The 24820-nt window shown below is 38.2% G+C and overlaps 1 protein-coding gene across 10 annotated transcripts in view; it reads right to left on the bottom strand.

Annotated features, from left to right (window-relative positions):
* HFM1 (helicase for meiosis 1) overlaps positions 1-24820 on the bottom strand; it is a 134398-nt gene that overhangs the window by 7108 nt on the left and 102470 nt on the right. For all 10 annotated transcript variants that reach the window (XM_524618.9, XM_063799624.1, XM_063799622.1 and 7 more), the window contains 4 exons: positions 8776-8856; positions 8422-8537; positions 6524-6603; positions 5506-5609 (listed from right to left, as the gene is read on the bottom strand). In XM_524618.9, the coding sequence (XP_524618.5) occupies positions 5506-5609; positions 6524-6603; positions 8422-8537; positions 8776-8856 (381 nt within the window). The remainder of the gene's footprint in view (positions 1-5505; positions 5610-6523; positions 6604-8421; positions 8538-8775; positions 8857-24820) is intronic.

Genomic DNA, 24820 nt, shown 5'->3' with positions numbered 1-24820 from the left:
TCCTCTTAATTCCCATATTAGAATAACTCTACTCCAAGATTGGATTATAATAGTTTCTAAAATGGTCTTCCTCCTCCAGATTTTCTCCCTAAAGTTAATTTTCAGTATTGTTATAAAAGGTATTTGTCCAAAATAAATAATATTTATTTTTCTCCTGCTAAAAAATCCTCAGTGTTATTCATTGTTTACAGCCTGGATTTAGAGCCAAATTACATAAGTGAAAATTCCACTTCTCTCATTTATTAGTTGTATGGTCTTAGACAGTAATTCAAACTTCCTGATTCTGCAAAATAAGGCAACAACAGTACCTACCTCAAAAGATTGTTATGAGGCGCTAAATGCCTTTAGTTGTACAGTTTTACACAGTATTGTGCTAATAAATGTTTAATAGCTACCTCTACAAAAAGCGTATGCTTATGTATACACATATAAGTTTATTATAATCTTTGCTGATGTAAAGGCTATACAGCACACGTTTTACAAATAACAATAACATATATGGTATGCTTAAATGTAAATTCCATATATCTAATTGATTCTCATTGAATGTTTTCATTAAGTTTTGCCACTCTTTTATCTGTAGTCAACCTATGGCTGCAAGTGACGAATGTAGCTCTCATGTGAATGTTGTTTGATATTTTTATTGACTCTAACAAGTAAGATGAAAATATTAATAAAACAACAAAGACATCTGTTGGGATTTCACTCGTTCACCATTGACTTAAGTAACTTCTTTCCTGAATTAGATAGTAATTTTCAAATACTAGAAGAATATTCTCTCAATTTTTTGTGTTATTCACAATGTAATGGCTACAATAACAACACAATTTGTTTAATCTACAATATTAAAATTTTATCCTTCACTTTCTTAAGTCTAAAAAATAAGCAAAACAATAAATCAAACCCAGATTGGTAGTATTTGCTGATTCCTATGGTATAAATGTTCCCACCATAACTGATTTCAAGCTATTAATGTGACATAATTGAACAAGAAGTTGGGAAAAAATGCACGACAGAACCCTATTATATAGTATTTCTACCATATGGATAAATAATCTCGAGAACACAGATAAGAGTAAAATGCAGTAGAACAATTAGGAAGTGACGAGTTTTGAGTATTTTTGCCTTTGTTTTTAACATAATTTAATTGAAAGTTTATGTAATTAAATTTTCAATAATGGCTGAAAGATTCTTGAAAATTTAATAATCATCTCTCATAAGTTAGTATAAACTTGCTCCAGCATATCACTGAGTTTCCTCCACTTTAAATATCCTCTATCAATTTCTTCACCTGTCCAAACCCTTCCTTATTCTTCAACTGTAGCTATAACTACAGTTCACATTACTCTACTTTTGTATGTTGATGTGCACACACTGAGACACACAATGTATATATGTACTAAAAATGGAAGATTGTACAGAGTGCAATGGGAATGCAGAGGAAGGAGGATCTAAACCTGCAATGGAAGTAAGACATACTCTTCTAAGGTGATACCACATGACAGACAGACTCCTGAGGTGATAACATATGAAGGAAGAGTAGTCGGAATTTCAGCTTGATAGAGCTGTAGTTGTGAAGCAGGGCAAGAGCAAAGGGAACCTATGCTATGAAGGGAGAACACCATGTAAAAGACACAGCAATATGAGAGAACAGAGAATTTGGGGAGAACTGTAAGTTTTCAGGATTTCTGGAGCACAAAGTTGGAGAAGGCAGGGTCCATTGTGTCTGCACAGGTAGTTAAGTGCTAGGTCACGTTGAAGCTTATTTGCCATATTAAGGAGATTTTTTTGTTTTTGTTTTTCTTATAGGCAAAGGATAACTATTGAAGATGTTTCAGCAGAAGGTTTACACAACCAGATATGTCTGTCAGATCACTTTGAATATTATGGATTGAAGGATAATGAGACTGAAAGCAGAGAGAAAAGTAAGTGATTGCAGTAAACAAGAGAGAATGAATGCTTAAGCTAGAGTATCAGCAGAAAGGATAGAGTGGAAATAACAAATATGAGAGATGTGCAGGAGGCAAAATAATTAAGATTTGGTGATTATTTACACGTGGGGTGAGCTATTTAGAAGGACACTTTAGCAGCTTAACAAAGTTCATTCATTGAGCTAAGGCAAAAAGAAAAGGTGTAGAGTGAGGTACAAAGAAGACAGAGTTCAGATGCTGACATGTCTGATATGTTAACTGTTAGGTGGATATGTCCAGGAAGGTGATTATACAGATGGATTTGGAGTTAGAAAGAAAGATCTAGATGGGAGATACAGCTTTAGAAATTATCAAAACATAGTCAGTGATTAAAGACACGGGCTTGGGTGATACTGTATAGGAAAAGTTTTTGAAGTGAGAAGAATAAAAAAAAAAAAAGAAAAAAGAATCCTTTTGCAACATCAACAGGAAGAAAAGCCCATGCAGTCTAAGAAGTAACAGGAGACCAACTAATGGTTTTACTGGAATCAAAGGAGAGATTTCCAAAAGAAAGGAAAGACCAGAAGTATCAAATACTACAGAGGTCAAAGAGATTAACAGTTGAAAAGAGTTCACTGAATTCAGAACTTAGAAAGTCACTAAATGTCCTGAACAAAAACAGCTTCAAAGGACTGATACACAGAAAACCCAAATTTTAATGAATAAAGAGTAACTAGGGTATAAGGAAGTGATGAGCATACTGAGTGTCAATTGCTCTTTCAATTAATTTTTGTTTTGATGAGAAAGCAAGAGATAGAGGGTATGGGGACTCTAGAATTCTGTTTTTTGTCTGCCTGGTATGCTTTCCCTTCTTTTAGTGGGAGTACCCTCCCTCTCCTTTGAGGAAACTGCTTCTACAATTCTATTGGATCCTAGTAAGGCCGTTATTCATGGTGCCCTGCCTTCTCTGGGGCCACAGGTATACAACGACCCAATCGTCAGGTTACTGGGATTGATCAAGGGATAAACACATGACTCAAATGAGGCCAGTTAGAATGAGCTCTGGTCTGCCAAAACTAACAGGGAAGTCTACCTTTTTCCACTGAGGCGCTAAACTGGTAAGATGTAAGTTAGGGGCTACCTGCTGTGTGAGAAACCCTATTAAAAAGTAAAGCCAAGTAGCAACAGGCATAGCTAAAAGATTGAGAGAAAGCCAGAGGCATGAGTGCCTTGATTTAGCCAGAATTAAGCCAGATACTTTTCAGTTTACTTGAGACAATTGGTTCCTTTTCTTGTGCTTAAGTCATTTTGAGTAGAATTTTTATCATTTATAATAAAAAAGTCATGACCAGCTAGATAAGGACATGAAGCTGAAGAAGGAATAGACTTCAGCATATTTATATGCTAAAGGGAAAGACACAGTGGAGAGGAAACAATGAAAATATGGGAAAGAGGAGATGGATAATGATCTTCTAAAGTCCCAGGGAAAGCAGGATTGGATAGAATTAAGATTACAGGAGGAGAGATATGCCTCGAGTGGAAGAAAAGATAAGTTTTCTTTTAAGACAAATAGATGGTTACAGATGGATGCAGAGACAGGGAAATATATAGTTGAGGGGTGGGGCAAAAAGCTGAAAGAGTTCATATACTACTGGTTCAATTTTCAGTTCTCCACTGATCACTAAAAGTCAATTTCATTTTATAGAAATGGCATTGGGCTGGGAATCGAAAGATATGGAATCTATTTCTGGCCTTGCCATTAATTAGATATGAAATTTTTGGGCAAGTCATTTAATCTCTTGGAGTCTTGGCTTCTTTCACTATAAAATGAGAAATTGCACAAAGGTCCCTTCCAATTTAAATCTTATGATTCAACATGCTTTCTCATATAATTTGTGACATTTTTTCTTCTTCCCTTTTTGAAATTGGAATACAGAAGATAAAAACTGCCATGCTTTTTAAAAAACATTCTCAAAAGCAGTATTTGAATACATTTAAAGTATGTTTTGCCACCAAAGACTAATATGTGAAAAATATAATAAACATAATTATTACTAACAGTACCAGAAACCCTAACAGCTTTACATGCATTATCTCATTTAATCCTAAAACCCCTAAAATATAACCAGATGAGCAACTTAGACAAAGTGGTTAAGTAGATTATGAAAGGTTATACTAAATATCAGAGCTAGGACTTGGACAGATGGTTTTCAGATCCTGCGAACTTAACTACTATACCATGCAGCAACTTCTTAAAAAAAAAAAAAGGGCCCACTCAGTAAAACAGGGATAGAGTTATTATTGGGGGTTAAAGTATCTAGATGAGACTTTAATATCATAATATAAATTGGATTTGGAATAGTGAGTGGGAAAGAAAAGTAGGAAAACCATGTAAATATAACACAAAAGTAAGCAGAGGGAAGGATAGACAAGCTCTTGTATGCAGAAGGACAGGTAATAATGTAGTAATATAAGGAAGGAGTAAGTTAGAGGGCTACATGTTGAACAAAGATAAATATAAGAAGGTTGACAATTTTATACTTCCTATCCGCTTTGTAATGATATCCAGGCTTTGAATAAGTTAGATAAATGCTCTGGTTCTCCAGGTGAGATTAGGGAACTTTTCTTGATCTCATTATTGGGCCTAATAGCTGCCATGGTATCACAAGAGGTAGTGAATACTCCAGCCCTTGCCTCTGTAAAATCTTAAATTATGACTAGAGGAAAAAAAAGTTACAACATGAAGAAAAAAAAATGACAGCATGAAGAAAAGAATGTCAACAGAAGCCAATGCCAAACACATGAAATGATTTTCAGAAAACCCCAAGCTTACCATTTCTACATACAGCCACTTGAAGAAATAACTCAATGGATAGGATTGTCTCATGTTTTAACAGACTGGCTATTAATAGCATTATTCAGGGAAATTATGCTCTATTAATTGCAGGAACCAGAGTAATGATGAACCAGGCAGTGTTGAATTTATATGCATTATCTCATTAATTTAATGACGGACACAGATAAAAAAGCAAATCTAGATTACAAACTAGCTATATCCCACAACCTAAGTTATTTTCTCATACTAACATAGAATTGTAAGAATCATAGGTTTAAGAATTGGAGAGATATTAAAGGTCACCCAGTTCAATACCTTCATCTTAAAGATAAGACTAAAGCCCAAAGAGATTAAATAACTTGCCCAAGGTTACATTGATATTTTGTAAAACTGGACTAGTTTTATAAACATAAAATTATTTTAAATAATTCTAATGATATATGAATGTAATCATTCAGTATGTTAATACTCTATATACCCAAGGATCCCTTATTTGCTCATATTTTCCTCATAGTATCTTTAAATTAAAATAGCATTATGTAGGAAAGAGATTTTTTTTTAAAAAGTACGACAAACAGAGTAAGACCATCTGAATAACAGACCCAAGAATTTGAAAATGATTCAGTAATCTAAGAGAAAAATGTTGCCAAGTTAATAATCATAACAATTTCAGATGCCGGTGTTTCAATAACACTACTTGTCAATTCAAAGTAATAATAAGCCATTTACTCTCTCAAGTAAGTATCAATGGTAATTTACCTTTGTCTTGATATTCAGATGGTTCTTGTCTAACTTTTCCATAGATTTCAGGCTGATCCCACTGCTCCATTATAGGCAATTCAGGTATGTTTAAATATTCTGACCTTTATAAAGATAAAACCATGAAAATGTTAAAGAAAATATGAAAATTAATCTAAGCCTGAAAACTATTTATTCATATAAACAAAAATAATGATTTATCCATTTAAAACTTCTATGATAAACTGGACCCAGGCTGGGTAGCAAATAAATAGGTGTTTCATGGAAGTGACCAATACTTTCCTTTACATGCCCTTAGTTAGATAACAAAAGCCACGATCTCTAGAAGTACTGCTGGCATCTATTCTGATGAGTCAGTTCCTGTTCTGTACTAGTTGTTAAATACATTGAATGTCATTCCTGCATATAGAATGCCCTTATCTGGCAGGGAAATTACATATATGATTGTCCTGTAGGCATCAGGATACAGGAAAAGAACAATGAGTTACCACCTAAGGCCTTCTGCTTGCTAACTAGGAATATGAACTTCAGTTTTTCCATCTATACAATGGGACGAAAAAATACCTCATTTTATGGGCCATGTTGTTGTTTAAGTCAGAAAATATAATGCACAAATGTGTAATTTTCGTATTATAAATCTGAGATATTATTAATATGGACTGAGCTTCTAAATGGAAAGGTTAGACTGTACACCAACATGATTTCCATTTTAAAGTATACTCTTGTCACTTAGTTTATATTCCCTATAAAGAGAGAACCTAAGGGAATGACAGAGGATAGGTAGTTTCCTAGGGAAGAGATGATCTAATGAACGTTATTTCATAACTGCAGAGTTCTAAATAAATTTAGGGTATCAAAGATAATGAAACCATTATGATGTTATTGCTTCACTATGGAACTAAACGATAACTGTGACTTGATGGTAGCCAGTGACTATCTTTCCCTGAATAAGTGGTTACCTGCAGGAACAGAGTTTACGATAAATATTTTACCTTAGATATTAACATTATATTTGTACCTTGATATACTAGGAAGGGAAGGTTTTGGAGTAAAACCAAACTCTTTAAGGTCCACACTTTGAGATTTATTCATCTGTATCTATTAATGAAACAAAAATAAGTTCAACTATCAGTTTCACATCAATAACTTGTAACACATGAGCCAAACAACAAAATTCCTGCTGGTACATAAAGTCCCCAAATCAATGAATTAGGAGAAACTCAGGTTAGTTCTTGACTCGAATATTTCACTCAGGCCCTTCTTAAATGTTGGCATTTTTTTTTTTTTTTTTTTTTTGAGATGGAGTTTTGTTCTTTCACCCAGGCTGGAGTGCAGTGGTATAATCTCAGCTCACTGCAACCTCTGCCTCCCGGGTTTAAGCAATTCTCTGCCTCAGCCTCCTGACTAGCTGGGATTACAGGTGCCCACCACCATGCCTGGCTAATTTTTGTATTTTTAGTAGAGATGGGGGTTTCACTATGTTGGCCAGGCTGGTCTCGAACTCCTGACCTTGTGATCCACCCGCCTCGGCCTCCCAAAGTGCTGGGATTACAGGCGTGAGCCACCACATCTGGCCTAAATGTTGGCATTCTTCATGGTTCTTTACTAGGTCTCTTCTTACACTACACCTTCTCAATCAAAGATCTCATTTATTCCTGTGGCTTCAATTGTCATCTACATGTGAATGACTCTCAAATTTCTACTTCTAGCTCAGCTCTGTCTCCTGATTTTCAAACAGTTATATCCAGCTGTCTGTAGGACATCCTTATCTAGACATCTTGCAGGCCCTCTAAATTCAGTGTTTCCCAAGTTGAACTTATCCTGTTCTCTATTTCAGCAAACTTGCTTTTCCTTCAGAATATCTACCTGAATGAGACCCCACTTTTCTCCCAGTTGCTAATGCCAGAAACCTGGGCATCATTTTTGACTGTTCCTTCTGTTTTGTCTCTTATAACCAATGAAGTAGCAAGGTAGCGATTCTACCTCTGAAAAATATTTTAACCCAGTCACTTCCCTCCATTGCTATTGCCACTACCCTAAACTAGGCCATTATTTTGCTTATTGTAAAAACCACCTAATGAGTCCCTTTGTTCCTATTCTATCATCCTCTAATCCCTTTTCTACATTGCAGTCAGAGTGACTTTTACAAAATACAATTTTGATCATGTCACTGGTTAAAATCTTTCATTGGCTTCTCAGTACTTTCATGATAAAGTCTAATCCCTTAAAATAGCAAAAAGGTCTGCATGATCTAGCTCCTACTTGCCTCTTCAGCCTCATCTCTCTCTACTCCTTTACTTGTAATCAAACTCTAGACATACTGTATTACTGAGAAAGAGTTTCTTTAAAGATCCCTCTCTCTCTCTCTTTCTTTATACCTCTGGACCTTTGTATAATCTCTATGCTTGGAATATTTAGCTATCCCTTCCTACGATCATTCTGGTGCCTGCCCCTCCATCCTTGGCTTATCCTTCAGGTCCCAATCACATCTATTAGGAATCCTTTCTTGGTCCATCAAATGTGGATTGAGTACATTTTCTATCTAAACTTAACTGTGTTGTACTTCTGTCACAGAATCACTCATCACACTGTATTAAAAAAGCATGTTTACTTACTTGTATCTCTCACTCTACTACAAATTCTATGATTGGGAATAAGACTGTCTTAATCGTCACTGTATCTTAGCACTTTGGCATATTCTTGGTGCTCAATGAAGATGGAAGGAAAGAAGAAAGAGTTAGAAGAAAAAAGGAAAGAAGAAAGAAGGGAAGATGGATTATGAATAATGGTAATATTCTTAGTCAAGCCCACAAGTAATTCTACAGTACACTGTGGATACCTAATTGACAGACAGAACAAAGAATATTTATATACGTTTAACTACAGAACAATGGGAAAAATGTTATTAAAACTAACCTTCAGACGTTTAACTGGAGGAACAGATGAAACAGCATTCCTGTTTCTTAAATCAGATAAATATGAAGAAATTGTTGACTCTTTAATTTCTGACTTCTGTGCAACTCCAATTTTACCTATGAAAAGAAACTTCAGATTCTTTAGGTTAAACTTCAGATCTTATTCTTATAAAGTCAAATTTCTTTAAAATTTCAAATCTAGTATTTACTTTTTTCATGTTGCCCACAGAGAGAAAATTATTTGCATTATTAAGTTGCATAACATAAATATCATACATAATTAGGATGTCATTACTATCCACCAAAGACCTTTCAATTTTGAACACTTTAAATAAACTTGTTTTAAGGAACTCACAGCAGTCATGTCCACATGTATGTTTACTTTTACAAAGATGATTGCATTCTCGGTTCCCAGGTTTTTTGCTGGCAGTCGTTCCTAAATTAATATAAGAAAAACAAATCCATTTGTCACTACATTTATTATTGTTAATTTAATATAATTAATTTTTATCCAGTTTCCTTCCTTTCAGACAATACAAAAATATTGATTTTTATACTTCCTCAAGTGTTTTGTAATCCACGTCATTTTTTTTTTAATAAAGAGATAGGGTCTTGCTATCTTGCCTAGGCTGGAGTGCTATGGCTATTCACAGGCACGATAATTAGTATTACAGCCTCAATCTCCTGGGCTCAAGAGATCCTCCTGTTTCAGCCTTCCAAGTAGCTGGGACTACAGGCACTTACCACCATGCCTGGTAATTTTTAAAACATATTTTTGATAAGTTACTCCCTGCCCCACTATTACTCCCAACAAGAAACATCTAGCCACCTACAAGCTTCTCTCAACCTCCCTGGTGTGTGTGTATAATCTCCCTGGTGTGTGTGTGTGTGTGTGTGTGTGTGTGTGTGTGTGTACTTTATATATATATAATATATATACTTCAAATATGTATAATATATATACTTTATATATAACATATATACTTTATATATAATATATATACTTTATATATAACATATATACTTTATATATAATATATATACTTTATATATAACATATATACTTTATATATAATATATATACTTTATATATAATATATACTATATATACTATATATAATATATACTAATATATATTATATATACTTTATATATATAATATATACTAATATATAATATATACTTTATATATAATATATACTTATATATAATGTATATACTTTATATATAATATATACTAATATATATAATATATATACTTTATATATAATATATACTAATATATACTATATATACTTTATATATATAATATATACTTATATATTATATATATGCTTTATATATAACATATACACTAATATATAATATATATACTTTATATATAATATATATTTTACATATACTTTATATACATTATATATAATATATATATATAAAATAGGGCCAAATATGGCCACATATCAGTAACTTTTATACTAAATGAGGTAAGAATGAGGGTGGAGTTTAAAAACACTTCTGCTGCTTTGTACTCAAGCCTGAAAAACCTGGAAAGAAGTAAACATTATGGCATTTTGATGGTACTGCTGACAGAAGTTAGTAAACAAGATGTAATACATATTTAATACATATTAGAAATAAATGCTTTAGGGATCTAAGAAATTAGCTATATGAATTCACAGGAAAGAGAGATTGTTTCCATCCTGACTCCTCTAAGTTAGAATTAATATATCTAAATATATGATTTACTCTTAATTTATTATATTTTAAATCAGCTTTTTCTTGATCTTAGCTCTCACTAGTAGCATGGGGAAGGAGAGAGATGTTTGAACTGGTCCTTGAAGGACAGATGGAAATACGAACATGAGAATGAGACAAAGGGAAGATATTCCAGGTGGAGGGCAAATACCCAAAAGCAGCAAATCACCGATTGTAAGAGCTGAAATCAGCTTATTTTTGCTGCAGCATAGATTTTAAGTGAACCAGAAATGTTGGAGATAGTGGAGAGCTTCAAAACTTTACAACATTTCTTGGTACTTTACTCTTCATTTTCGGTACCATTGTTCAGTCAAGCTTTCCAAGTCATGGCACGTCTAGACAGTGATAATATACATATTGCAGCCTAGGGTAAATGGATGAGGCTGCTCAACATATGAGGCAACGGCTGGTCCTTAGAGCTGAACAGATCAATGTATTGGGTACTGATAAGGTAAAAAGAAAACACCTGGGTGGCTGGAAGCTGACAGCTAACCACAGTATTCCCAATTGAGCAAACAATTTTGAGAATATAAATACCCAGATAAGGCCACTCTGTGACCATAGTAGAAGAAGACAGAGATAAGACTACCATGTAAATGTTTCTGAAACTAGAGAAAAGAACTCTCAAGAAACATAAAAAATAATGAAACATCCCCCTCTTCTGGCTAACACAGATGACTACTATTTTTTAAATCCTCTCACTTCCAAAAAAAAAATGTACCAAAATATCCAACATCTTACTTCCTGAGAGCATCCAATCTAGAACTGATCTCTGCTTTCCCTAAACCTTCCTAAGAGTCACCCAGCACAAGCTGAAACCCTATAATAAGATTCTGAAATCCTATAATAAGATTCTGAAATCCTATAAGAAGAAAATCCTCCTGGCTCCTTGAGATGACCCACAGTTCTTTTGCTATGGTGCTCTCCTTTGCTGCAGTATGTTAAATAAACCTAACGTTCCTCAAACCCAAGTGTGTTCCTATTAGGCACTGACTGAAAGGCTTTGACTTTAAACTTTGTAAAGTGTGTCACGACTTATTGTTTCAGGTGTTTTGTCCCAAGTCATGGTCCTGTTACCTCTCACTTAGATCAGAACTGGTTTCTTTGAATCCAGTCCTCCATGATACAATTTATTCTACACATTGTTGCTTATTTAATACTTTTAAAGTCCAATGCTGATCAGACCAATTTGCCCACTTAGAAACATGAGTTACTTCCTACTGCCAGCAAAATCAATTCCATCTTCAAGGTCCTGCACGATCCAATTCCAGCTTCCCTTCCTGGGACCCATATTAGCCCTACATCCATCAAAACACATTCAATTGCCATTCTTCAAATAGTTCCATGCCTTTTTATAACTGTAGCTTTGATACTATCTCTTGTCTTAGAAGACCCTCATTTCCTTGCCCAACAGATGCCTACCAACCTTCAAGTCTGACTCAAATGGCACCTCTGGGTTGGAGGTCTATGGTGATCACCTGATCTGATTTCCCTCTCCTTTGGGCCCCTGTGGCATTTTCTCTGTGCCTCTTGCTTACTGTATGCTGCCTTATATTGAATGTATTTACAGAAAAAACATAGTGGTGAAGTACAGGGAACACTAAAATAGAAAAAAAATGAGCTCTAATATAGGCTCTTATTTGGGAAAAAAGATTTAATATCTGTTCTGTTTACCTCACAGAGATGTAAAAATAAAATGTAATTAAGTATGTAAAAACAATTGACAATTAAGTGATAAACAAATATATTAATGTATATATTATATCCGCTATCTCTACTATTACATCAATCCAAGATTAAACAAATAAATTTTAAACTAAAATTGTTCTGAATGCTGTGAAGGAGTGGTACATCATGCTATGTGGTAACAGGTGGTGCTGTTCTGGTCAGGAACGTTGGGCTGAGCACTGAAGAAAGAAGGGAAGTTAAGAAGGCAAAGAAGGAGGAGAAATTAGGGTTCAGGCAGAGGGGACAGCATATGCTAAAGCTCTATGACAAGGAAAAGCATGGCACATTGGGGAAACTGAAAGGTCAATACGACTGATGCTAGCAAATATGAGAAAGTATGTAAGATGAGACTATAGTGGTAGTAAAGGCAGCCTATGTTTGTAGGGGAACAGTTCCACCATGGCACCATGGCAATTGCATATCTCCATATAGACCATGTAGGTAAGACTCAACTGTTGGCAGAATGCCCCATGATCATCCTTAAAAATGGCAAGATAGGCAGTCTTGTGAGGAGCTATCAAAGGCCATTTCACATTTGCTCCATATCTTGCAGAAGACCCTCGATCTTGCAGAAGACTTGCCATGCGGCAGTTTCTCATCTGCCTCCCTGATTCCACTAAGGTATGGAACTTTCCATTTTGCCCCTTTCAGATAAAACTGCTTAGCTGAAGCCTAGAGTTCACTTCTCAAAAACAAAGCAACCCGCCACTCATGTTGTCTGTCATCTGACCCCCCTAGTTTGGTATCATCCTGTGGAATTGGGGATGTAAGCAGCTAATACCATGCTGATCTTGCTTTGCCATCTGTGTAAGTAATAAACTGTTTAAATCCATTAGGATGTCCTTACCAGCCAAATCTACAGAAGTGAGGCAAGACCACATAGCAGCTACCACTACATTGCTGCTTAAGGACTGGTTGACCATGTGACCATATAGAACCTTCTAGGGGATGCTAATGATTTAGATTCTAAGAGCTATGGGAAGCCACTGAAATGTTTTAACCGAAGAGGGGGCACATTTAGATTTGCATTGTGAAAAACGTCACCATATAGAGTGTAATATGGAGAATAGATTTGAGATAAGACAGAAAGGATGCAAGAAAACCAGTAGAAGTCTAAGCAGAAATGATGGTAACTCCAGAGTGGTGGTGGTAGTAGAGTTACAGAGAATAGACTGATTTGAGAGATATACAGAAGGTAAAAATATTTTTAATGCAGAATCAAGTGGAGTGGTTTTCTTTCTTGAGCAGCATATTGCTTCCCCTGAAGTTTTGCAGCCTTCCTTTTTGTCTAGCAATATCCATCTTGCTTCTTTAAGTTCACTCAATAGTTGAAGGGTAAAAGCAAATACATGAGAATACCTCACCCATTTATTCCCCCCTCATCAATGCCTCCTTCCTTGAACCCTCTATCTGCCTCCTAATGCAATCTAGACCTGTCCTGTAACTGTCACCTTTGAACTTCCTTTCATTAAGTTCCTGGGCTGAATCTACTACAAATGGATTCTGGGGCTTTTTCTTTCTTGTTTTACTGGTGCTCAATTTTGAGCAACTGCCTAAGAAAGGATGTATAAGAATAAAATTTTCTGAATCTTTGAATGTATTAAGGCATCTTTATATTACTTTCATACTTAGTAGTTTGGCTGGGCATAGAACATAAGGTTGAAAATCATTTTTCCCTTGGAATTTTATTTTTTATTATTACAGTTTTGGAGACAGGGTCTCGCTCTGTCACCCAGGCTGGAGTGCAGGTGTGAGACCACAGCTCACCGCAGCCTTGAACTCTTGGGCGCACGCACTCCTGCCTTCTCATTCTTCCAAGTAGCTGAGATTACAGGCACAAACCACTGTGCCTGGCTTCCCCCTGGAATTTTAAATCAATTGACTTTTAGCATCCAACATTGCTCACAAAAAGACTATTACATTTTTAAATTTTTGTTCCTTGTAAGCATTTACAATTTTGTCTTTATCCACAATGTTCTGAAATATTGCAATTAGCTTTATTTGTAGACCTTTCATTCATCCTAACTAGCATTAAGTAAGACTTTTTAATGTGAAGATTTCTGTCTCACTTCAGTTCTGAAAACGTTTCTCAAATTATTTCTTCTGATTTGTTTGTTCTTTCTTGAACACTTATAAGTTAGATACTGGGTTCTTAAATTGCCCCCCTTTTCTCTTATATTTTCTGTCTCCTTGACTTTTTGCTTTCATTGAGAAGGTATTGACTTTATGTTCGAGACCTCCGGTTTTCTTTCCAAACATAATTTTTGCTTCTCTGTGCTTGCTCTGGTTCTTTTTATTTTAAAATGGCATCCTATTCAGTTTTGTGGTTGCAATTTTAATCTTTAATTTCTCGGAGGTTACTAAAGTTTTATATTAGGTTTTATTACATTCCTGAATTATCCTGTTGCTCTTTCATCCATTTTCTATTTCCTTATTTTGGACTTTCACACATTCTACATTTTCCTAAAATGTCTCATCACCCTTGGTTGTCTGCCTATAAGGTTCCTATTATATCTCCATTTCACCTATGAGAAAATTAATTCTTACAGAGGTTAAGTAAGATGCTCAAGACTATGCTGTTAGTAAGTAGCAAATTTGAGATTCTAATTCAAGGTAGTCTAATTCCAGAGACTGATCTATCAACAATTCTCTCTCTAGTTGTACCAGTTGCTTTAGCTCTCCCAGAGGATTCATTTAAGTTATTTAGAGAAGGAACCTATTGTTTTGAGGTGGGAAGACTTGGAAGAAAAGCTTTGCAAGTTGCTGTTTTAAAATGAAGAATAAAGAGTTGCCTTTGGCTCTTAAATACTAAAGAACTTCTAAAAAAGATGCATGTCTAAACGCTGCCACAAGGTGGTGCACAATGACTAAGCACATTTGCTCCCAGTGGCAGCAACTAGGATCTGGGACTCTAATTAGAGAGATTCCGAGGGCTCCTAAAAATTTCAAGGCAAAGTTGGCAAGTCTTGTCAGGAATGCGGACTGTATGCAAGTTTTCTTTGTTTGTTTATAGAATACTAGCACATGGATACTACCTGACGAAATCTTTTTGCTGTATTTTTGTTACGAATGTTACTTTGAAAATAAAAGTGCTCCCTTTACCCTGCCGCCCTCCCTACCTCCTGAGAATTGTCTGAATTTATCTTATTAGCAAATATAAGCTTACAGATATTGGTAATTAGAAAGATAAGGTTCTCAGAAAAAAAATAATCTAAGCTGTACTCTTCTGAGAAAAAGTCTGGCTCTATCACCTAGGCAGGAGTGCAGTGGCACCATCACGGCTCACTGAAACTTCAGCCTCCCGGGCTCAAGTGATCCTCCCAACTCAGCCCCCTCAGTAGCTGGGACTACAGGCATGCACCACCACACCTAGCTAATTTTTGTATTTTTTTGTAGAGACAGGGTTTGTAAAGACCAGCCATGTTGCCCAGGCTGGTCTCGAACCTGTAAGTTCAAGCAATCCACCCACTTCGGCCTCCCAAAGTGCTGAGACTACAGGTGTGAGTCACTGTGCCCAGCCTAAGCTGCACTCTTAAGTATACTCTAAAGATAGCAGATTCCATATTCCATCACTGTCATAATATGAGGTGCAAATATTTTCATAGTTTTGCCACATATTGTATTAATTTACATGTTATAAAGTCTCCAGTTCCAAGCATTTAAAGTAAATTTATTAATAATATCAAATAGAAATGTATTGAAAGAAAATACTTAAAATTACTTTAACAGGGTCATTAACAGGTGGCGGGGCAAGGGTCACTTCTTTAAAAAAAGAAGTCCAGACAATAAATAAAAAATAGCAAGACTCTCTGACACACTTAGCGTAACTTTCTAATTACAAATTCAAATAATTTGGTCTGTGCAGAAGCTACTGGAGTATTTTTTTAATATTACTTTCACTTTTGCAGTTCTCCATTTATGCTAATCATAGATTTATGCAATTCATGGTTTTACTTTTTTTTAATGATGAGAGAGTCTCCTTTTCATTTTTCTGTCAAATATTTTACTATCATTTTGTTATTTATTTATGCAGAAAAGGAATACACTGAACTGGAGTCCTTGATTTTGCAACTTAATGCACATACACACCAAAGAATATAAAGAAAAGTAGACTGCCTTTTAACTAGTATTTAAATGTACACACAATGTGCCTGAGGACTGGCTTTATCCTTGTATTCATTCAACTACATTAATTATTATTATTATTATTATTTATTTATTTATTTATTTTTTGAGATAGAGTTTTGCCTTTGTTGCCCAGGCTGGAGTGCAGTGGTGCAATCTCAGCTCACTGCAACCTCCACCCAAGGCTCAAGTGATTCACCTGCCTCAGCCTCCCGAGTAGCTCGTATTACATGGGATTACAGGTGCCTGCCACCATGCCCAGCTAATTTTTGTATTTTTAGTAGAGATGGGGTTTCACCACATTGGCCAGGCTGGTCTGGAACTCCTGACCTCAGGTGATCTGCCTGCCTTCGGCCTCCCAAATTGTTGAGATTACAGGTGTGAGCCACTGTACCTAGCTCCAAGACATTCATATTCAGAATAATACTGCAAATGAAGATAAATGTATTAATGTCAAATAGATTTTCTTCAAATTAAGCAAAGCCTGTAATTCTTATTTAGAATGCATTTAAAGGATAAGAAGTTTAAATGCCTAATCTTCATATACTGAGAGCAGGCCTGAAAATTTTTTAATTTTTGTTTTTACAACTTAAAAATATGTCTCACATTGCCATATATTAAAAATAACAAAAATGTTCTTCCTCAAATTATACAAGAATTTTATCTCTTGGAACTATAACCATATGTGAGAAACTGCAGCTAAAAGAATGTTTTCAAAAAGTTTGATATGGTTTGGCCGTGTCCTCACCCAAATCTCATCTTGATTTGCAGCGCCCATAATTTCCACATGTTGTGGGAGAGACCTGGGGGAGATAATTGAATCATGGGGGCAGTTTCCCCCATACTGTTCTTGTGGTAGTGAATAAGTCTCACAAGATTTGATGATTTTATAAGGGGTCTCTCCTTTCGGCTGGCTCTCATTCTCTCTTGTCTGCCACCATGTAAGACGTGCCTTTCACTTTCTGCCATGATTGTGAGGCCTCCCCAGCCACGTGGAACTGTGAGCCCATCGAACCTCATTTTCTTTATAAATTACCCAGTCTCAGTTATGTCTTTATCAGCAGCATGAAAACGGACTAATATAAGTTGTAGAAAGCATGAAAAGAATTTTTCATTATTTTATATTCCCTAAGGTGCATGTTTTTGTTTTTATATATAGTCCTATAATTTGATGATATACAAAACTGAAACATTTGTTCAACTTGAAAGCATATTTGGAAACAGCCATTTAGCAATTATATTCTCTGAAGTAAATATCAGTTTGTATCATTTAATAACACCATTTGACAAGGGATTAGAACAACTGAAATTTGGATTGTTTTGAAAAGGCCCAAATTTGGTGTCACAGCCTTAGTAGGGTAATCTATTGCCCCTTAATTGTGTCAGTTACTAAGAAAGAGTGTATGTATGTTAGGTTTAGAGGTATAATTGTGTATCTTTATCCAGGGATATATAAATTTGCATATAAAAATTGAATTGTACAATACGGATGTGCATAAGTTCCTAAGATTTGGATGATTACATACAGTAGCCCCCTTCATCCATGATTTTGCTTTCTACAGTTTCAGTTACCCAAGGTCAACTCTGGTCCGAAAATATTACATGAAAATTTTCAGAAATAAATATTTCATAAGTTTTATATTGTACATCATTCTGAGTAGCATGATAGAATCTCATGCTGTCCCACTTCACTCTGTCCTGGATGTGAATCATTCCTTTGCCCAGCATATCCAGGCTGTATATGCTACCCACCCCTTAGTCACTTGGTAGGTGTCTCAATGATCAAATCGACGGTCATGGTATCACAGTACTTGTGTTCAAGTAACCCTTGTTTTACTTAATAATGGCCCCAAAGCACAAGAGTAGCGATGCTGGCAATTTGGATGTGCCAAAGAGAAGCTGTAGTATCCTTTAAGTGAAAAGGTGAAAGTTCTTGACTTAATAAGGAAATTATATATATAGGGTTCAGTACTACCCACAACAGAGAAATATCAGCACCCCTAGAAACTATCTTTCTGTCCTATTCTAGTCAACTTTGTCAAGAGTAATCTTTATCTTGACTTTTAACAGCACAGATTAGTATATTAGTTTTCTAGGGTGGCTATAACAAAGTACCACACACTGGATGGCTTAAAACAACAGAAATTTATTCTTTCACAGTTCTGAAGATTAAAAGTCTGAAATAAGTTGCTGGCAGAGCCATACTCCCCTCTGAATTCTCTAGGAGAGGATCCTTCCTCAACTCTTCCAGTTTCTGATAGCTCTAGACATTTCTTGGCTTGTGGGAGCATAACTATGATCTCTGCCTCTGTCTTTGCATGGCTGTCTTTCTTCTGTATTGGTATTCTTATGGAGTTTTCTTGGTGTGTCTGTCTTTTTGCCTTTTCATATAAGGACACCAGTCATATTGGATTAGGATGCAGTCATACTGGATTAGGGTCCACCTTAACTTGATTATATCTGTAAACTCTACTCCAGATAAGATCACATTCACGACCGAGGAGCCAAGATGGCCGAATAGGAACAGCTCCAGTCTACAGCTCCCAGTGTGAGCGACGCAGAAGATGGGTGATTTCTGCATTTCCATCTGAGGTACCGGGTTCATCTCACTAGGGAGTGCCAGACAGTGGGCACAGGTCAGTGGGTGCAGCGCACCGTGCGCCAGTCGAAGCAAGGCGAGGCGTTGCCTCACTCGGGAAGCGCAAGGGGTCAGGGAGTTCCCTTTCCTAGTCAAAGAAAGGGGTGACAGATGGCACCTGGAAAATCGGGTCACTCCCACCAGAATACTGCGCTTTTCCGATGGGCTTAAAAAACAGCGCACCACGAGATTATATCCCGCACCTGGCTCGGAGGGTCCTATGCCCACGGAGTCTCGCTGATTGCTAGCACAGCAGTCTGAGATCAAACTGCAAGGAGGCAGCGAGACTGGGGGAGGGGTGCCCGCCATTGCCCAGGATTGCTTAGGTAAACAAAGCAGCTGGGAAGCTCGAACTGGGTGGAGCCCACCACAGCTCATGGAGGCCTGCCTGCCTCTGTAGGCTCCACCTCCGGGGGCAGCGCACAGGCAAACAAAAAGACAGCAGTAACCTCTGCAGACTTAAATGTCCCTGTCTGACAGCTTTGAAGAGAGCAGTGGTTCTCCCAGCATGCAGCTGGAGATTTGAGAAGGGGCAGACTGCCTCCTCAAGTGAGTCCCTGACCCCTGACCCCCAAGCAGCCTAACTGGGAGGCACCCCCCAGCAGGGGCAGACTGACACCTCACACGTCCGGGTACTCCAACAGACCTGCAGCTGAGGGTCCTGTCTGTTAGAAGGAAAACTAACTAACAAACAGAAAGGACATCCACACCAAAAACCCATCTGTACATCACCATCATCAAAGACCAAAAGTAGATAAAACCACAAAGACAGGGAAAAAACAGAGCAGAAAAACTGGAAACTAAAAAGCAGAGCACCTCTCCTCCTCTAAAGGAATGCAGCTCCTCACCAGCAACAGAACAAAGCTGGACGGAGAATGACTTTGACGAGCTGAGAGAAGAAGGCTTCAGACGATCAAATTACTCCGAGCTACGGGAGGACATTCAAACCAAAGGCAAAGAAGTTGAAAACTTTGAAAAAAATTTAGAAGAATGTATAACTAGAATAACCAATACAGAGAAGTGCTTAAAGGAGCTGATGGAGCTGAAAACCAAGGCTCGAGAACTACGTGAAGAATGCAGAAGCCTCAGGAGCCAATGCGATGAATTGGAAGAAAGGGTATCAGCGATGGAAGATGAAATGAATGAAATGAAGCGAGAAGGGAAGTTTAGAGAAAAAAGAATAAAAAGAAATGAGCAAAGCCTCCAAGAAATATGGGACTATGTGAAAAGACCAAATCTGCATCTGATTGGTGTACCTGAAAGTGACGGGGAGAATGGAACCAAGTTGGAAAACACTCTGCAGGATATTATCCAGGAGAACTTCCCCAATCTAGCAAGGCAGGCCAACATTCAGATTCAGGAAATACAGAGAACGCCACAAAGATACTCCTCGAGAAGAGCAACACCAAGACACGTAATTGTCAGATTCACCAAAGTTGAAATGAAGGAAAAAATGTTAAGGGCAGCCAGAGAGAAAGGTCGGGTTACCCTCAAAGGGAAGCCCATCAGACTAACAGCGGATCTCTCGGCAGAAACCCTACAAGCCAGAAGAGAGTGGGGGCCAATATTCAACATTCTTTTTTTTTTTTAATTTTTTTAGTATTTATTGATCATTCTTGGGTGTTTCTCGGGGAGGGGGATTTGGCAGGGTCATAGGACAATAGTGGAGGGAAGGTCAGCAGATAAACATGTGAACAAAGGTCTCTGGTTTTCCTAGGCAGAGGGCCCTGCTGCCTTCCCTAGTGTTTGTGTCCCTGGGTACTTGAGATTAGGGAGTGGTGATGACTCTTAACGAGTATGCTGCCTTCAAGCATCTGTTTAACAAAGCACATCTTGCACCGCCCTTAATCCATTTAACCCTCAGTGGACACAGCACATGTTTGAGAGCACGGGGTTGGGGGTAAGGTTACAGATTAACAGCATCCCAAGGCAGATGAATTTTTCTTAGTACAGAATAAAATGGAGTCTCCTATGTCTACTTGTTTCTACACAGACACAGTAACAATCTGATCTCTCCTTCTTTTCCCCACATTTCCTCCTTTTCTATTCAACAAAACTGCCATCGTCATCATGGCCCTTTCTCAATGAGCTGTTGGGTACACCTCCCAGACGGGGTGGCGGCCAGGCAGAGGGGCTCCTCACTTCCCAGACGGGCCGGCCGGGCAGAGGTGCCCCCCACCTCCCGGATGGGGCGGCTGGTCAGGTGGGGGCTACCCCCCACCTCCCGGATGGGGCGGCTGGCCGGGCGGGGGCTGCCCCCAACCTCCCGGACGGGGCGGCTGCCGGGCGGAGACACTCCTCACTTCCCAGACGGGGCGGCTGCCAGGCGGAGGGGCTCCTCACTTCTCAGATGGGGCAGCCGGTCAGAGACGCTCCTCACCTCCCAGACGGGGTGGCGGCGGGGCAGAGACACTCTTCAGTTCCCAGACGGGGTCGCGGCCGGGCAGAGGCGCTCTTCACATCTCAGATGGGGTGGCAGGGCAGAGGCGCTCCCCACATCCCAGACGATGGGTGGCCGGGCAGAGACGCTCCTCACTTCCTAGATGGGATAACGGCCGGGAAGAGACGCTCCTCACTTCCCAGACTGGGCGGCCGGGCAGAAGGGCTCCTCACATCCCAGACGATGGGCGGCCAGGCAGAGATGCTCCTCACTTCCTAGACAGGGTGGCGGCTGGGCAGAGGCTGCAATCTCGGCACTTTGGGAAGCCAAGGCAGCCGGCTGGGAGGTGGAGGTTGTAGTGAGCCAAGAACACGCCACTGCACTCCAGCCTGGGCAACATTGAGCAGTGAGTGAGCGAGACTCCGTCTGCAATCCCGGCACCTTGGGAGGCTGAGGCTGGCAGATCACTCGCAGTCAGGAGCTAGAGACCAGCCCGGCCAACACGGCGAAACCCCGTCTCCACCAAAAAATACAAAAACCAGTCAGGCGTGGCGGCACGCGCCTGCATCCCAGGCACTCGGCAGGCTGAGGCAGGAGAATCAGGCAAGGAGGTTGCAGTGAGCCGAGATGGCAGCAGCACAGTCCAGCCTCACCTCAGCATCAGAGGGAGACCGTGCAAAGAGGGAGAGGGAGACGAGAGGGAGAGGGAGAGGGAGAGGGTCAACATTCTTAAAGAAAATAATTTTCAACCCAGAATTTCATATCCAGCCAAACTAAGCTTCATAAGTGAAGGAGAAATAAAATCCTTTACAGACAAGCAAATGCTGAGAGATTTTGTCACCACCACGCCTGCCCTAAAAGAGCTCCTGAAGGAAGCGCTAAACATGGAAAGGAACAATCGGTACCAGCCGCTGCAAAATCATGCCAAAATGTAAAGACCATCAAGACTAGGAAGAAACTGCATCAACTAACAAGCAAAATAACCAGCTAACATCATAATGACAGGATCAAATTCACACACAACAATATTAACTTTAAATGTAAATGGACTAAATGCTCCAATTAAAAGACACAGACTGGCAAATTGGATAAAGAGTCAAGACCCATCAGTGTGCTGTATTCAGGAAACCCATCTCACGTGCAGAGACACACATAGGCTTAAAATAAAAGGATGGAGGAAGATCTACCAAGCAAATGGAAAATAAAAAAAGGCAGGGGTTGCAATCCTAGTCTCTGATAAAACAGACTTTAAACCAACAAAGATCAAAAGAGACAAAGAAGGCCATTAATCAATGGTAAAGGGATCAATTCAACAAGAAGAGCTAACTATCCTAAATATATATGCACCCAACACAGGAGCACCCAGATTCATAAAGCAAGTCCCGAGTGACCTACAAAGAGACTTAGACTCCCACACATTAATAATAGAAGACTTTAACACCCCACTGTCAACATTACACAGATCAACGAGACAGAAAGTCAACAAGGATACCCAGGAATTGAACTCAGCTCTGCACCAACTGGACCTAATAGACATCTACAGAACTCTCCACCCCAAATCAACAGAATATACATTTTTTTCAGCACCACACCACACCTATTCCAAAATTGACCACATACTTGGAAGTAAAGCTCTCCTCAGCAAATGTAAAAGAACAGAAATTATAACAAACTATCTCTCAGACCACAGTGCAATCAAACTAGAACTCAGGATTAAGAATCTCATTCAGAACCGCACAACTACATGGAAACTGAACAACCTGCTCCTAAATGACTACTGGGTACATAACGAAATGAAGGCAGAAATAAAGATGTTCTTTGAAACCAACGAGAACAAAGACACAACATACCAGAATCTCTGGGACGCATTCAAAGCAGTGTGTAGAGGGAAATTTATAGCACTAAATGCCCACAAGAGAAAGCAGAAAAGATCCAAAATTGACACCCTAACATCACAATTAAAAGAACTAGAAAAGCAAGAGCAAACACATTCAAAAGCTAGCAGAAGTCAAGAAATAACTAAAATCAGAGCAGAACTGAAGGAAATAGAGACACAAAACACCCTTCAATAAATTAATGAATTCAGGAGCTGGTTTTTTGAAAGGATCAACAAAATTGATAGACCGCTAGCAAGACTAATAAAGAAGAAAAGAGAGAAGAATCAAATAGACACAATAAAAAATGATAAAGGGGATATCACCACCGATCCCACAGAAATACAAACTACCATCAGAGAATACTACAAACACCTCTACGCAAATAAACTAGAAAATCTAGAAGAAATGGATAAATTCCTCGACACATACACTCTCCCAAGACTAAACCAGGAAGAAGTTGAATCTCTGAAGAGACCAATAACAGGAGCTGAAATTGTGGCAATAATCAACAGCTTACCAACGAAAAAGAGTCCAGGACCAGATGGATTCATAGCCGAATCCCACCAGAGGTACAAGGAGGAACTGGTACCATTCTGAAACTATTCCAATCAATAGAAAAAGATGGAATCCTCCCTAACTCATTTTATGAGGCCAGCATCATCCTGATACCAAAGCCTGGCACAGACACAACAAAAAAAGAGAATTTTAGACCAATATCCCTGATGAACACCAATGCAAAAATCCTCAATAAAATATTGGCAAACTAAATCTAGCAGCACATCAAAAAGCTTATCCACCATGATCAAGTGGGCTTCATCCCTGGGATGCAAGGCTGGTTCAACATATGCAAATCAATAAACTTAATCCAGCATATAAACAGAACCAACAACAAAAACCACACGATTATCTCAATAGATGCAGAAAAGGCCTTTGACAAAATTCAACAACACTTCATGCTAAAAACTCTCAATAAATTAGGTATTGATGGGACGTATCTCAAAGTAATAAGAGCTATCTATGACAAACCCACAGCCAATATCATACTGAATGGACAAAAACTGGAAGCATTCCCTTTGAAAACTGGCACAAGACAAGGATGCCCTCTCTCACCACTCCTATTCAACACAATGTTGGAAGTTCTGGCCAGGGCAATCAGGCAGGAGAAGGAAATAAAGAGTATTCGATTAGGAAAAGAGGAAGTCAAATTGTCCCTGTTTGCAGATGACATGATTGTATATCTAGAAAACCCCATCATCTCAGCCCAAAATCTCTTTAAGCTGATAGGCAACCTCAGCAAAGTCTCAGGATACAAAATCAATGTGCAAAAATCACAAGCATTCTTATACACCAATAACAGACAAACAGAGCCAAATCATGAGTGAACTCCCATTCACAATTTCTTCAAAGAGAATAAAATACCTAGGAATCCAACTTACAAGGGATGTGAAGGACCTCTTCAAGGAGAACTACAAACCACTGCTCAATGAAATAAAAGAGCATACAAACAAATGGAAGAACATTTCATGCTCATGGGTAGGAAGAATCAATATCATGAAAATGGCCATACTGCCCATGGTAATTTATAGATTCAATGCCATCCCCATCAAGCTACAAATGACTTTCTTCACAGAATTGGAAAAAACTACTTTAAAGTTCACATGGAACCAAAAAAGAGCCCGCATTGCCAAGTCCATCCTAAGCCAAAAGAACAAAGCTAGAAGCATCACACTACCTGACTTCAAACTATACTACAAGGCTACAGTAACCAAAACAGCATGGTACTGGTACCAAAACAGAGATATAGACCAATGGAACAGAACAGAGCCCTCAAAAATAATGCCGCATATCTACAACTATCTGATCTTTGACAAACCTGACAAAAACAGGAAATGGGGAA

This window comes from Pan troglodytes, chromosome 1 (genome assembly GCF_028858775.2).
Source record: "Pan troglodytes isolate AG18354 chromosome 1, NHGRI_mPanTro3-v2.0_pri, whole genome shotgun sequence".
NCBI lineage: Eukaryota > Metazoa > Chordata > Mammalia > Primates > Hominidae > Pan > Pan troglodytes.
This window is presented reverse-complemented; position numbering and strand designations above follow the sequence as displayed.